General features: G+C 46.6%; 1 protein-coding gene across 1 annotated transcript in view; it reads right to left on the bottom strand.

The window, feature by feature from the left end:
• The window catches only part of LOC144142962 (uncharacterized), a 47,925-nt gene that overhangs the window by 7,142 nt on the left and 25,272 nt on the right, over nucleotides 1-15,511 (bottom strand). Inside the window, exons 8-11 of the mRNA XM_077674790.1 lie at nucleotides 14,910-15,212; nucleotides 9,549-9,596; nucleotides 7,137-7,283; nucleotides 2,695-2,820 (exon numbers count right to left, since the gene is read on the bottom strand). Coding sequence (XP_077530916.1) covers nucleotides 2,695-2,820; nucleotides 7,137-7,283; nucleotides 9,549-9,596; nucleotides 14,910-15,212 — 624 coding nt within the window. The remainder of the gene's footprint in view (nucleotides 1-2,694; nucleotides 2,821-7,136; nucleotides 7,284-9,548; nucleotides 9,597-14,909; nucleotides 15,213-15,511) is intronic.

The raw sequence follows: 15,511 nt of genomic DNA, 5'->3' as shown, positions 1-15,511 counted from the left end.
CGCCCGAACCTCCTTCGACCAGCGAACGACACCAATACCGGTCCTAACGATCAGCCGTAATGATCAGTCTCATGCGAATCGCGTGCACCAGTCGTCCATGTGTCTCACGCTTTAAAGATGGTCCAATTTGGGCCCAACTCAACTTTTTAGGCACGACGTTTCGTCTGATTAAAATGTTTCTCTTAGCTCAGGAACATGTTCTTCTGCAATAACATAGGCTGCCAGTAGGTCAAGGCATTGAAATAATGTTTTCGTTTGGGCGCCCACAAGTGGTGCCGGCTGCTCTTCAAAAAATGGCCCCGGAAGGCATCAGAATAATTTTACCTTTGGTATCAGACGTACATACTCTGTTCAATTAACGCGTCCCACGCGTCTTTTTGAAATGACGCGTGGGACAATCTGGGAAAACATGCGAGAAAGCGGAAAGTGCATGTTCCAGCAAAACACAAAAACAAGTAACGCCATCTTCTCAAAGACCGTGACAATTTCGCGAACCGATGGCAAAGGGCACAGAAATGAGTGTGTGTCACTGCGTAATCTTCGCTTTCATCTTCAAAAAGCGCCCCACCCGGATAGAGCACGTCGGCCAAATCAGCGTTAGCGCGTCTTAGCTCGTCCGACATTTATAAACTGACACCGAAGCGGACGACGGAAAATAATGTTGCTGCCTTCACTGCCCATTTCTGCTGGGCCTCTCTGCTGCGCAATGTTTCCTTTCCGCTGTACACAGAGGCGCCTGACCTGCGTAGTTATCCCGCAACTTCCTTCCCATGAGCCAGCATCGGGCAGCCCGCTGACTTCCACAACCCCGTAAGTCGAAGAAACTTAGAAATATTGTAACGTTTACAACTTCGCGGTGAACAAACTAATTATAACAAGTAAGTTAAACTCGCCGTAGTGAAGAAGTCTTTTTGGCGGTTAATTGCACTATAAATAATTTTCGGATACTTTGGATGAAACAAGAGTTAGAACCGTTGTCTGTAATCAGGTTCCCTACGTATATGGCCATGCTTCCCAACGCAACAGGCTGTGTGAAAAAAAGTCCCCCGCATTTCCCCGAGGGGGAGAATGTGAAAGTGCGAATGCACGGTTGTCGGCCCTCTTGCGGCGCTTGCGCTCGGCACCCGCAGCCCACCGCCTCGCCGCCTTCTCTTCCATCTCTTCCATCGGGTTTGTAGTATGACGTGTACACCACACAGTTATCAAGCCGCTATAACGCCGCCGAGTCGCCAACGCAACGCCGCTGACGACGTAGTTTGAATGCGTTAAAGATATAAGGAGCGTTCCTAACTCTGAAAAGTGGCTTAGTCGGTAGAGCGCCGCGCTGCGGCCGCAACGTCCTCGGATCGAAACCGGGCGCCGGATGCTATTATTTTTTTATGTAGTGTAGTGGCCTGGCTGGCGCGCCGAGAGAGGGTGTTGCGAGCTGGAGAGTAGGCGAGGGGAGAGAGGAGGCGCTACGCGAGCGCCCTCACGCGTCGGAAATCCGGCGCCGTTGCTAGGCACGCTAGCTAGCTCCGTTGCTAGGCTGCGGGCGGACGGACGGCGGCGGACGAAGCAGGCTCGACTAAGAAGTGCATTCGCACTTAAAAGCCAGCTTCTAAGACCACGCTTATACCAGTCTTTGTGACGACAGCTTCGCGTCTTGGCACAAACGAGTTGCTGGGAAGACATTTTTAGGGGAATATAACCTGTGTTATATCGAAATATCAGCAGTGTAACATACAAAAGCGGCGCGTAGAGACGAGAAAAAGGAAAGAACAGTTAGGACTAGCGTTGGACATGCGTGTAGTCTGCTTTGCATGGTCTCTACCCCAATAATTTACTTGTTTTACCACTTCAGCAACCAATGCGCGCACATTTCTGCATTGACAAAATGTGATGCCCGGTGACCTCATGTTTATTTTTTATGAATTTCCTGGACAGGGAACCGGGTTTTCGCGCGATGGAGAAATCTGGTCGAGAGAAAGGGCAGCGGCAACATACAAGCAAAAACTGTCTTTAAGGCCAGCGCTAGAAACGTTCCGCTGCGCAATGTGTGGCCTGTAATAAAACCAATAGTATTCGCCTTCTACTGAGAATAGCACGCCCGCGACGATTGAAAAGCGCAGTATCATGATGAAGCTCTTTCAGTCAGCTTGCAGTGGAACATATAACGTATCGTATGTCGTATGACGTTTTCTCTTAATTATTGGTGTTTAATATTATAGTGCCATATAAAGAGCGCGCACTTTCACAAAAATAATTCTGCATGATTCGGACTGCCTCATTTGAGCACCTAACATCTGTTGTCAAAAAACTGTTAATATTTCTTGACAAATGTTTGCCAAAAAAATCTAACTTTATACAGAGCAGACGAACCTATATTTGCATGAAACTTCTTATTACCGCTTCAGTAATTTGCGTTGATTACTAATTGACCTCACTGCAATGGTGCTGCGGCCTGCACTCAGCTAACGTTCTTGCCCATAAATTTCTTCAAAATATCCCTCCGCACATTTGAAGGATTATTATAGATTCAAAATATTCAACATTCTTGCGATGAGATGTGTGTCTGATTGCTCTCTCGACTGGCCCACGGTATAAATATTTTCTTGGAATCCTAGGCTGATGTGCCCCAAAAAGTGGCTCCAGACAAAAAACCTGATTTTATAAATTCAAGAAAAGTTCTTTAACTATGACAATACTACGCACTTGGTATATTGTCCAAAATTTCTGCTGGAACTCTGGACTCTGAAATAGATCTCCGCTCCCGGCGACAAAAGGCTAAACATAGCTTGTTTTTTTTGCAACGGCGTCGACAGCTTCGGCTATGTCCTCCTGCAAGCAGAAAAGCCAGTTTGTAAGAATGGTATCTGGAGCACAGCAAGAAGTGGTTTTATGTTTTCTAAAACAAAATAGCAGGAAACTCCCCGTCATATTTACTACAACTTGGTTTACGCATTGCAAAAAAGTGTTACGTGTGTTGTGAAAGTACTTCTTCATCAAACATTATTTTGCTCCTGAATCTGAAGGAGCATGCTTATAAACTGCATGTGGTCGGGGACAACGCCGCAGTTTTGATACAATGAAATGTTCTCTTTGATATTGTTGTTGGTATCACCGATTTATTTCCAAATATTATGTGTCGACAATGGAATAGTATCATATGATAGAAAATACCTCAAGTTTATTATAGAGCGCCGCAAAAGATGTTTACCACAGAACCGTAGAATGGTGCATTTCCAGTTTTCATGGTTATTTTTGTTGGCCCCAAGGTACACCGGCGATATTTTCTTGGCTTTGCGGAAAAAAGCCAGCAATGCTAAACCGAAACAAGTTAGGGTGTTTTAAACAATTTCTCACTTCTTTTTTACTCCATCCCTGCTGTGGCCTCAGTATATGGATTTTAGTGTTTCTCAAGCAGCCTAGAGTGGCTTTTTTCCCAACAAATCCACCATAAAATTATGTATATTTTATCGAAAATAAAATAATGCAATTCATTTCAATTATGTGGGAACCCCGAATAAAAAGGGCGGAAAGAAGTCGTCATCAAGCTTACAGAGCCTACGTGGGCGTGTTTGTAGGTGCGAAGCAACACCCGCTACTCGTAATGATAATATGCGATACAGGGTGAAACGGGGTCGGCTCGCCCATTGGAGTAAATATAGAACAGGACGCAGATGTGCTAAATAGAGTAGCGGGAAGCGATCGATGCTGAGCAGCAAGTATGGAGGATGGTGAGGGGGGTGAAAACGTTTTATGAAGCTGGAACGAATTTACTTGAGCCGTTCCTCTCTTGCGGGGGACGTCCTCAGTCCAGGAGGCCCTGGGCAAGTGCTGCCAGTTGCGCCCAGGATATCAGCGCTTGCTGGTCACGCAAGTCGCCGCTAACCAGCTGGCCCTCCCACAACTCAGGGGTTGGGTTGGGAATGCGGAGTAGAGTTAGGTTTAGGTGGCACTCTTTTGCCATGTGGCATAGGGGGCATGGGGATGGGCAGTTTTTGCATTTCGGAGAGTACTGTGCAGGATAAATAGCATGAAGCCGTGTGACATGGGGGAAAGGTGTTGGTTTGCAGCAGCCGTAAGATGCACTCGTCGGTCTTGGGAAGGTTCGGATGGGATGGAGAGAAGTGCTGGCTTGGTCGGCGTAAATGGGCTAGAATGTCAGCATAGCGGAGGTGTATGGGCGTAGAAGCACTTGGGTCGTTGGCTTCCGAGGGTACCCGTGGTATGAGGGCACGGGCAGAAGCGTGGGCCGCTTCACTCCGATGTAGAGCCGTGGTACCCGGTGTTTAAACGATGCGGATAAAGGGAATTGGCGTTGATCGCTGGGCAAGAATGCGGAGGGCAATGGCCGAGATTCGTCTAGCTTGGTTGTGGCGGCATGCGGTCCGCGAGTCTGTTACGATTGTCACGTATTCTATATCGGTGTGGGCGGCCGAGGGGATTGCAATTTCTTCTGCTGTTGTTATGGTGTTGATAGGTGGGTAGCTAAGCTGACAAGACGTCCCATGGAGTCGACGACGCCCGACGTGTGGACTGAGTGAGAGGAGTATGGAGAGGCATCCACGTATCGAGTGTCGTCCCGAGATGCGTGCTTGACGTTGAGGTGAGTAGCTCGCGCCTTCCGGCGGCCATGGTTATATGTTGGGTGAATATGGCGAGATATAGGGGAGACAGGGATGTGACGGCGAATAGCTGGTTCAATGCGTTGAAGGGTGTGTTTTGTTGTGGGGAGCAGATTGCCGAGAAGGCTTAATATTGAGCAACCGGTGTTTGTCAGGAGGAGGCTTTCTTTTTCGCTGGTGAGGTGCGCCTCGATGAGCTCCTCAAGTGTGTTGTGAACCCCGAGTTGTTGGAAACGGATTGTTGAAGTGGTGATAGGTAGCCCAATTGCCATTTTGTAACTTGATAGTATAAGGGCGTTTAGCTTATTTCTTTCCGCAGGTTTCAGTGTGAATTACGGCATGCCGCATGTTATGCAATTTATTAGGAGAGCTTGTGCAACACGTACAGTGTCGCGTTCCTCAAGACTTTGACGGTGGTGCGTGATTCGTAAAATGAGGACAACTAGTGGTATGGTGGTGGTTCGCAGTTGAATGAGACTTGTGTGGCCAGCCCCGTCTTGTTGAATATGAAGCCCCAGTACCCGAAGAACAGTCACCTTGGGATCGGGTTTATACTGTATGGTAACTGAGTGCTCAGGAGGTGGAGACGGTTGTCTGCCACGACAGCGGGCGCGGAGAACGAGTAGACACAATTTTTCTGGGGCGCAAGCCCGCAGGTTGTCAAATAGGTGAGAGTGGGATCGATACCTTGTTGAAGTGAGTCCACATGGTGAGGTAGTCGGCGTAGAGTGCGTAGTAAATACTGTATGGTGACTGAGTGCTCAGGAGGTGGAGACGGTTGTCTGCCACGACAGCGGGCGCGGAGAACGAGTAGACACAATTTTTCTGGGGCGCAAGTCCGCAGGTTGTCAAATAGGTGAGAGGGGGATCGATACCTTGTTGAAGTGAGTCCACGTGGTGAGGTAGTCGGCGTAGAGTGCGTAGTAAATACTGTATGGTGACTGAGTGCTCAGGAGGTGGAGACGGTTGTCTGCCATGACAGCGAGCGCGGAGAACGAGTAGACACAATTTTTCTGGGGCGCAAGTCCGCAGGTTGTCAAATAGGTGAGAGTGGGATCGATACCTTGTTGAAGTGAGTCCACATGGTGAAGTACTCGGCGTAGAGTGCGTAGTAAATGTGAGAAAGAGAAGAAAGAGCTGGTGGTAACCTGGGAAGTGCGGCGTTGAAGCTGTGGTTCCATTAAAGGAAAGTATTTAAGACTAGCTGGGTAGAAAGTTTGGCCACACTACTAGATTCCCTGTGACATAACCCCAGTAACTGCAATATTGATTGAGTAGTACCACCGATCTACGGGGACACACGTCGAGGGGTCTTCCGCATAGGTAGCATGTTGCAAGACAGAGGGGTCGAGGACCACTTTTGAAAGCAAATCCCGATCCTGGTTAAGCATTCGAGTGGAAAGGAGCGTGTCGTGAAGTGTACCTGCGGCAAGAACATACCCCGGCTAAAAATGCATAACACGGAGCCACGCCTAACACCTGTGGCACACCGAGCCCCGCATACTACATCCCATTCATTTTCGTAGCAAAGGTTCGTCGATAGACAAAAAATCTTGATATGAGCAAAGTGGTGGGCGGGAGCTTGAACCATACAACCACCGTGCTACTTGCTCGTGGTGGCACCCATTTACTGCGCACGTTCCAAATTTGAGGCTTAAGATCCGGCTCTGGGGTGTGGCACTCCTGCAGCCATTTTACTTTGGATGATCTAAATGGCCCATTAAGGAAATAACTGGCACAGATGTCATCGGATGCGGTAAATTACTCCTAAATCCAAGTAACTGCAAAGAATGACATAACATGTCTGTCGCAATATTCAAGCATGGTATAAGCACCAACCTGCTAGGCAACGCCTGGGGAAGCGCAGAGCGACCTGAAGAGTGAAACGTTTGGCAGTAACTACGCTTGGTATGCCGATGAAACGACATGTCATCGCAAACACCCTACGCTGGCCCCACCCAGTGTCTCAATGGTAACAATCCAGCTATAGATTTTTCCCTTGCAGCATCATTCTCAGCAATATTAGTGAAATATCCTATTCAACAGCCAACATACCCTCACACTATTCCTGGCCAATATATGAACGGTACAATTCATTTGCAAAACTTTAAGATGATTAGCCATTAAAACAGACGACAACGTTATTTACAGCACGGAAAGTAGAAGGATTATTCAGCGGTGTTCAATAACACAATGTAGATTTGTTCCTCTCAACTTACGCCACTCACAAGTGCGTTTAGGTGTCCCAAGTCTTTTGCGTTTCAGTATTCCCGATGCCCCCAGAGGTCTGCTTTTATAATGATACTTGGGCCCCAGTCATGCCGGACAGTGGTGAGGCTCGATGGCTGCATTCCACCTCGCCCGCACATGGACAAAGACAGGTTACCTTTGGCAAACACTGCCTTCTTACTTTAAAGCGACCAATACAGCAATATCCGCCTACACTGTGATCGCGAACCGTCCCTAAAAATTGCTTCCACAAATCAATTGGTAACATTGCTACACAGAAGCACTAGAGTAACTTACGCTTCCCTGGTTTGCTTTGTCTTGCGTTCTTTGGCTTGCTTTGTCCTCCTTGCCCCTGGACAGCGGCTGCAATGCCAGCAGTAATAGCGCCAAGTGCAGCTGCTCCAGCCAAACCTCCAAGCACTGCTGCTGCAGTCTTTGGGGCTCCTGTATGGTGGAGCAAGTTCAAGAAATAAACAAGTCAGCAAAATTCCACAGATTCTTGCCTAGGGCAGAATTTAATCAAATAATGTCCAAGCTTGACAACCAACCAGCGATGATTTTAGGAACTTATAGCGGGTTATGGGCGTCGTGCTGTACACATACGTTTCCCTTTATACTTACTATTTAATAATGTACGGTGGTGCAATAATATTAAATATCAATTAACTTTCTCTCCTCACTAGTATCTTGTGTCAGCATTGCTAACTGTAACCCTCATTATTTTGGGCGTTATTACGTAAGTATTTCAAAATGTTCGCTAAATTTTGGAACTGCATCGTTTTACAGATTTGTTAAATGAACAGGTCATGCATCCACGCTGCTACGCCGAAACACAAGTTCGATAGGCCAAATAAAATTTCCGCAATGTTTAAAGTTTCAATATACGATATAAACTATTTAATTCTATATATAGGAAACAATAACGGCATACCATTATTTGTGCGATGCCAGAATGGTAGGGTAAGACCATAAGATGGGGAAGTAGGAATACCTTGATGTCCTCAGACAAAACACCTGCTGTGATAGTACTTAGCAGGCAGCCACAGCGTCCTGTATCTCGCTTATTGTGGCTACGACATCGGCTAAATAACACCATGTGTCATACAAGAATACAGTACAATAACATATTCATGGGGCAATAAACCTATGCACCGTTTTATTGTTTTTGGGCGGGCGTGTATACAGCCCACAATAGCTGTATCATAAAAACAAAACCGTCACACAAACACTAGCATGACTGGTTTATCTGTGTACTCCCGCCGATTAGGCGAACGCTATTTCTTCTTTATGCCATTCTGTAGCCAAAATGCTAAATTGGTTAAGAAGTGCGGTATGTAAGAAAAGCGGTAAATTTACGTATTCTAATTTTTTCGCCTATTTTACCAGCAATTTGGTTGAATCTCAAGGGTTTGCTGTAGCAGAGTTTATGTTAACCTTTTAATAACGCCGTCCTAAAGGAGGAATAAGGAGTGTAGTTACAATTCATGGTTTTTTTAAAGCGCGAGCAGGAACACAGCAAAGCTAAAGTAATTTTTTTCACTCTGCACTCTACGTCACAACGTTGTGAAATAATTCTGAAATGGTTGGTACCAGTGTTTTTTTTTAACTAAGGGAGTGAGCCTAGAAGAACGAGTAGCCTATTACCTGCTATAAGCGTTCCCAAAAAAATACAGAACCTCGCGTTGCCAAATAATAATTCGCCATGCTCATCGATTTCGAACTTTTCCGAAAACTGTGCAGCGCTTCCCTTTTAGAACTTCCGTTTTCTGTGGCACTCATATATTTGCATTGCGTAATTTTACTATTTGCGGTATTTAGGCTGTGCATATGAACTTCTGTAATTATAGAAATATTAAATGAAAACATTGATGTAACTCGGAGGTTAAAATTACACATTCTAAAGAAAGTTACTCCACTGGTAAGCGCAATTCATAGTTTGGTAATGGAAAATAGGCAAACATGAAGAATACCTGAAAAAAGCCATCATACGAACACTGCCGCCATTTAGGTGTTACTCTTGGCTCGCTTTCCTAAATACTGCGTCTACATGAAAAAGTGTTTTTAGGAGGCTATAATCCATTAAAAACCAACGCCATCGGTCGTTTCTGCAAAACACGCTCGGCATGGAGTGAAACTTCGACGTGTCCAGACGTAAAGTAAACCCTTCCGTCCGGCCGCACACCTTTACTAATCGTCTACAACCGCTTCTTTTTCTGCGGTGCCGGGGTCAAGCATGCCACGGAGATTCATAAATTAAGGAATAAGCGTAAAGCACATCCAAATTTGTCACAAAATCACTCCAATAGGGAGAAAAGCACCACTTGACGTGCACACATCATATGCGAACCCATAAATACCTATGCACGGACAGACCTGCTAGCAGTTTTGCAGCCTAGAATCCGAGAAAATTCCTTAACTTGCCGCCTCACTACTACAGTCATACACAGAATAGCTGGCAGAGCGTATACCTAACAGCGATACCATGACCATATTGATTACGTCATTGAAACACTGTAAGACCTATAAGAGTATAGACACTGTAAGAGTATAGACACTGTAAGACCTATAAGAGTATAAGAGTACTCTATAAGAGTATTCTTGGCTAGATATTTTGTATGGCCGTTCGTAAGCACCCGAATTACCCAAACAGGCTTGCGTACGCTGCTTAGATACCAAAAGAAAATCATGCGGGGAATGATTTGCCCTTACCTGGTTTCCCCCTGCCACGACTTAATCCAGACGATCCACGCCCTGACGCTAAAACAAATAAAGCATCAGGTCAGACTTTGCCATTAGTAGTTTATATAACTGGTTTGCAAGAGGATTTGGTGGAGTTTGGTATAGGTCTTTCGTTTTAACCCATCCGTTCAACATAGAGCTAAGGCCTTTGGAAGCGCTGACTGAGCCATATCCACCAAACAATGTACGATTTAGAGTGGAAGCACCTTAGGAGCTAGTGCTGTCGGCGTCTTCTATCGTCTCATGTACTCATACTCATGGTACGAAAACACCGCGACACTCGTTTTCCAACGCCTGGCGCTAGAACGCTGCATCTCTACGGTCAAAAACGCGGGCTGAAAGAACACACCAGGGGCGGTATTCTCGTAACTGTCCCTTTTGAAAACGTCCCTTTTGCGTCCCTTTCATCGTGACGTACTTCCGGTTAAGCAGTGGGCCTTTGATTCAAATACCGTAACTATTCTTGCAAACGCATTTTAAAGAACTAAAACCGTATCAGAGTATATTTTATGTGTTTATTGTTCCGCGAGCGAATCAACAATAAGTCGACGAAAAATCGTCTGCTCCAAATCGTCTGCTCCGAGTAGCCACGGCTCATAGCTCCGCCGTGCTTGCATGGCGTCACATCCGGGTGTACGCTTGTAGCCAATCAGGGCTCGCTCAAAAGGGACAGTTTTGAAAGGGACACAAAAGGGACAAAACACGGGAATACCGCCCCAGGACACTGTATTCCAGCCTCTCGCGCTAGAACGCATGCTGCGGCGTGTGATACGAAGACAATTTACGTCTAGTCTGTATGTCATTTAATAGCTAAAATTCGGTTCAACTCATGACAGGGCGCCACCGCATCAGCAATCGCGCGATTGCTCCTCCCACCTTGTCTTCTGCGGCGCCCAATCAGCGTGCGCCATGTGGCAAGAGGGAGACCTACAATCTTTGAATACACTTATACGCTGCATGCTTCCCTTCTCCTCAGGTTTCAAATTGGTGAAAATGACCTCAGATCTTTTAAAGCAACGCTTGCTACTTCTACAAGGCAACGATTCTTTCGTGGCGTGCGGGGCATGACACAGCCATGGCGCGGGGATAGGGCGCAATTACCGATTGTTCCCCCTCCTCATCCCAGTGGGTGCATCGGCGGGACCCTTCGTCGGCTTTGTCGTCGACTTTAGCGACGGTGTTGGGCCTGTGTTGGCACAGTTTCCTGCCAATTGCGCGCTTACTTTTAAGCCTTCATTAACGTTTTCGACAGCACCTCCTGCGTAACCCGGACCCGACAGAATTAAGTGGTCGTACGGTTAAGATACGTTAGGGATTGGTCTTCAGGGCGGTAAACGAAAATGTAGAGACCACTTACAGACATCTGGTCGCTCGAGAAATGCCACCTATTGAGAACTGCTTGTCATGAATGGGACCGCGTTATCCAAATTGCTGAATATAAATTCCGTAGTGTTTTAACAGGTATTATAAGAGAGGAATGGAGCAATTGGTTCTGATAAATGCCTAATATAAACGTCATGTCAGCTTTCTCGCGATTCTGAAACTTACGAAACTATTTAGCTTAAGCCTGTATAAATGGAAATCCCTAAGCTCACATGCCGGATTGTTTCAGTGTCTGCGCTGGTGTCGCCCGGTGGTGTAGCCCCGATCTTGCACATCAGGATGGCTAGGTTCCGCTGTCTCACCCTTCCAAGCACCCTTATCTCCGTTTTCTTCCTGCTGACGCGCGGCTGGGCTACAGCGGTGGTGTCCGCCGCTCAAGCCCGGGTGTGACCGATGCTGCTGCGTTCGCGACGGCGCCCCCGCGAATCCCAGGTAACAGCTGGCAGAATCTCTGGCTGCACTCTTTCTAGAGCCATGTGTGTGACTTGAAGTGATGTCGCATGTGGAATTATTGTGGGGGTCGTTCACAGCTTTGCTTTGCAACCAACTTCACACCTTGGATTGGAGCCAAATATTTTTCGGAAAGGACAGATTAAAATTCGCGTGCCCAACCTTTATGCATGTATTGATACTACCTGCGTTAGTAGTGGCTCGAAGCCAGCTATTTAAAAGTAGCAATCATATTACCTAATGAAGCTAGGTATCAAAAGAATTACAAGTAACAAATATGGGGAATATTTCAGAAAAAAACTCAATACAACAAGTTTGCAGTCTATGCAACTTTTTTTTACACAATGTGGCCAGACTCCGTAACATTTGCGGTGCTCAACGAGCATTTTCACTCGCCTTCTGCACAAGAGCTGCACAAGAGATTCTGAAAGTTAAAGAAATTGAAGTATTACGAAAGAATGCATAAAAAGAAAGGAAACGCCTTTGCTGGTGATCCGTCGATTTCACTTCGGGAAAAAGAAACGGTGCACCTGTCATAAACACTTGATGCGCTATCGGAACGTGATTGTGATGAGGTGTCGCTGGAGAGGCCAATCCACCGATGTCCACGGGTGTAGCCGACAAAAAAGACGCAAGGTACGACGAAGATGAAGAAGGCGAAGCTGTTCGTTCTCGGTGGCAGGAAGACGGCCACCCTCGCGGTGTAGGCACGAGGACCGTCGCCGGCTCTCCCGTCTGAGCCACTGCCTGGGCTGCCGACGATGATCGTGGTTCCGGTGGCGTCGAGCGCGGGCAGCGAGGCCTCGATGCAACCCAGGCCTCAGCTCCTCACGCCCGCCGCTAGCGATCGGCCACCGTTCCTTGCCAGCGAGGCACCGGTTCGATGCCGGCAGCAACCTGCTCTGTCGTGTCGTCCGACCGTACTCATCGTCCACTACCGAGAAGTAGCCCTCCGATTTATCACTGCACGACGGTCTCGCCTATACGAATGTCGCAAGTGTATGAATAGTTCTTTTTAACTGTGTCCGCTCTCGTTCGCCCCCTAGTGTGTTTCCGCGTCTACTCCGTGCGTGCTCTTGTGTCCATTCCGCTGTGTACATATCTTAGGTTAATATATTTGTGTGTGTGCGTTTGGAGTACGTAGTCCAGGCTCGTGACTTTCTACGCGGTCCAGCCCAACATTCATTACAGTGATATATAACGTTTTGTAATGGGCTACCCTTTTCAGTGGGATATCATTTTTCGTTCGCTTTTTTCGTTCTTCTATATTGTCCTATATATCTTCCTGCAGTAATAAAGCACTGAGTTGTTTTTCAGCGCCGGTGCTTTATGGTTCCTTATTTCGTGCAGTCTTTTTGGTTGTTTTGATTTGCAGTGCAATGTACCAACTGGCCCTTTAGAACACCTTTATAGTTCAGTGGTTTGCAACTGGTTTGGATCAGTGTCCAAACATGTGCGAGGAATTGAGATGGGTTGTATTTTACTCGAACTGAGGCTGCCAATGTCTGTGCCGGCAAAGTTACCATATCTGCTAGAGCCACATTGTTTCCTCCAAGGTCATCTACATCGCTATTATTGTAGCCACAAGAACGTCCTTTTTTGTGGCCTACGGGAAAGCCCTTTCCCGACCCCGAGCTCGCACTTCACAGGACACTCGTTAGGGAATTTTGAGGCACCAAGGGCAAAGACCACCAATGCCTTTATTCAGGACCAGTTCTCCTCCTCCAGCGAATGAACCTCTGCTGAGTCACCCAGCTACTCCTGAAATTTCCTCTTGCCCTCCACACACTCCACCAATGTCAAGTCCACTGGTACAGCAAGTGGACACGAGAAAATGTTTGACAATGCGAGATTAAAGCAGCTTGTGTGAGGTAACTTATCGAACAATCTAAGGAGAATGGAATAACAATGTTTGTACCCATTCCTTTCAGTAAACCAGAAAAAGCATGGTAATAAAAATAGGTCTGCACGCTACATTGGGCAGGTTTGGTCCACCAAAGGCAACGTTTTAAAAATATTGTTCACATAAAACAGCACACGGATCGTACACTCCAAAGTACTTCATGGGTCCAAACATAGCTTGCGTCCTCGCAAACTACTTGCGCTTCTGGCCGTGGTCTGCGGCTGCTTTCAATCGCATGAGTATTGTTGCAGAAGGCTTGGAATTGAAACGTCCGATATACTCGTAACTTCATTAGTTATCCTAAATAGAGCATATTCATGCACGTTCTCGCCGAAGACAGCCACAGCAATAGAAACATGCGATAGCGTGGTAGAAGAAATCCTACCTTTCAGTCCTCCAAAAATGCCATTTGGTCTTGACAGTTGAATTTTATGGAGGCGTGAGAGGGCATGAGGGTACAAAGGCGGGGGCAAAAGAAGGACGCGAGAACAGTATGGTGTTACCTATCAAGTGGCTCCAGAAGGCAGAAGATATCGAAAGGCCCAAGGAGCGTGGCGGCGTTGTGCTTTGGAAGTATTTGCTAACGTGCGCTCGGTTTAAACGTTTTTTTCTGGGGGATGAGTCGTAGTTTCCAGTAGTTTTTTCCCAAGAACCTGGGCCCCCCCCCCCCCCCCCCAAGTGCCTTTTACACCGGCCAGTCGTTATTATACCAGAATGTTTGTTTCTGTTTTCACTATTCAAAACGGTTGTCTAACAATACTTACACAAAATATTTTTGCCTGCAAACTTACACAATCCAGCTCCTTGCGAACCTTATACCAAAGGTAAGGCCCTTTAATTTTTCACCATGTAATTATAGGATTTAAAAATATACAGGGTGGGGACATGAGAAGCAGTGAATTGTTCCGTTCCGTCCGCCTGTCAAGGCCTCATGTACGATTGTTTCATCTTTCACCGTGGCCACGCCTCCTGCCCAAGTCGCAGTAATAAATGCGCCAGACCAAACAATAAATCAGCTCGAAAGGTAGAAGTGGACATGAGAGCTACGTGTAATTTAGGCCAATTTTTCGGGTGAATAAGGTTTTCGTCAAAAAGTCGCCGGGCACATGCCGCCAGGGAGGTGGACTGGACGAACCGCAATGCGTGATGCCAATGCCACTATTTGCTAAATACTATGGGACGCACTCAAGGGAGTTGAAGTTCCGCCAGACTTTCCGGATTTTCATTTCTTTGTTTCTTGTCATTGTTCAGTTATATTTTAAAACTAACAAGATGGGCAAAAAGAAAGTACATATTTTCATATTTCAGGCAGACGCAACGTGTTGTTGACATTAAAAAGGCACTTTGTTTGAACACTGTAGCAATGTGTCACACATTAGCCGAGCAGGCGATCTCGCGGCAAGTCTGCGCGGTAGCTAGCGTCTTTTTGTATCCAAAATACATGACTGAAATGTAACTGAAGGAAAGGTGGCTACAATCCCGCATAAATTAAGCCTTGCAAATTTTGTTTTGCCGCATACGACTTCAGCATCCCGTAGCTTTTCTATGTAAGGTCATTCCTATCTATTAGCCGAAATCAGAAATAATGTACTTACCTGAACCCGACCAGCCAGAACTGGAGCTGCCAGGTACCGGTGTACTTTGTCGATGACCAGCTATACCACCACGTGATGACTCCCCGAGGCTTCCTCCACCCAAGCCTTCGGGAAATTCTTGTCCAGGACCTGAACTTCCCCTTGAAATGCCGTTTCGGGGTAAGCCGCGTCCAGGCAGTGCAGCAACGTTTCCACTTTCGCCGAATCCACCACTCAGTCCTCCAGAAAATTGAGATCTTCCGCGTCCCCCAGCTCTGCCCGGACGTTCACCAGCTCCTCTACCAGCTTCACCGATGGACGAGCCTTATTAAAAAGCCAAAGCGTGGAAATTGTTTTGCAATTCCAGAATGGGGACTCCTTTACATAAACTGTGGGACGTCAATTGTTATTAGTTTTTTGGAGGAACGAAAACAATGCTTACCAAGGTTCTGTTAAGAGCACAAGGACACGCATTGTATTGAGAACGCACTTCCGTAAACGTTAACAAGATGTTTCGATAAACACGTGAAATACCGAAACAGAAAAGACAAAAATGTGTGTTATATTAGATTTTAGCAGGTAAACCAGTGCTTGAGGTCTAATAAAATACCTTCGATTTCAGT

The sequence above is a fragment of the Haemaphysalis longicornis genome, unplaced genomic scaffold, assembly GCF_048455015.1.
Source record: "Haemaphysalis longicornis isolate Haplotype H1 unplaced genomic scaffold, Haemaphysalis longicornis Haplotype H1 scaffold_6, whole genome shotgun sequence".
Classification (NCBI taxonomy): domain Eukaryota; kingdom Metazoa; phylum Arthropoda; class Arachnida; order Ixodida; family Ixodidae; genus Haemaphysalis; species Haemaphysalis longicornis.
The sequence above is the reverse complement of the archived record's forward strand: the minus strand, read 5'-3'. Positions and strand labels throughout refer to the sequence as shown.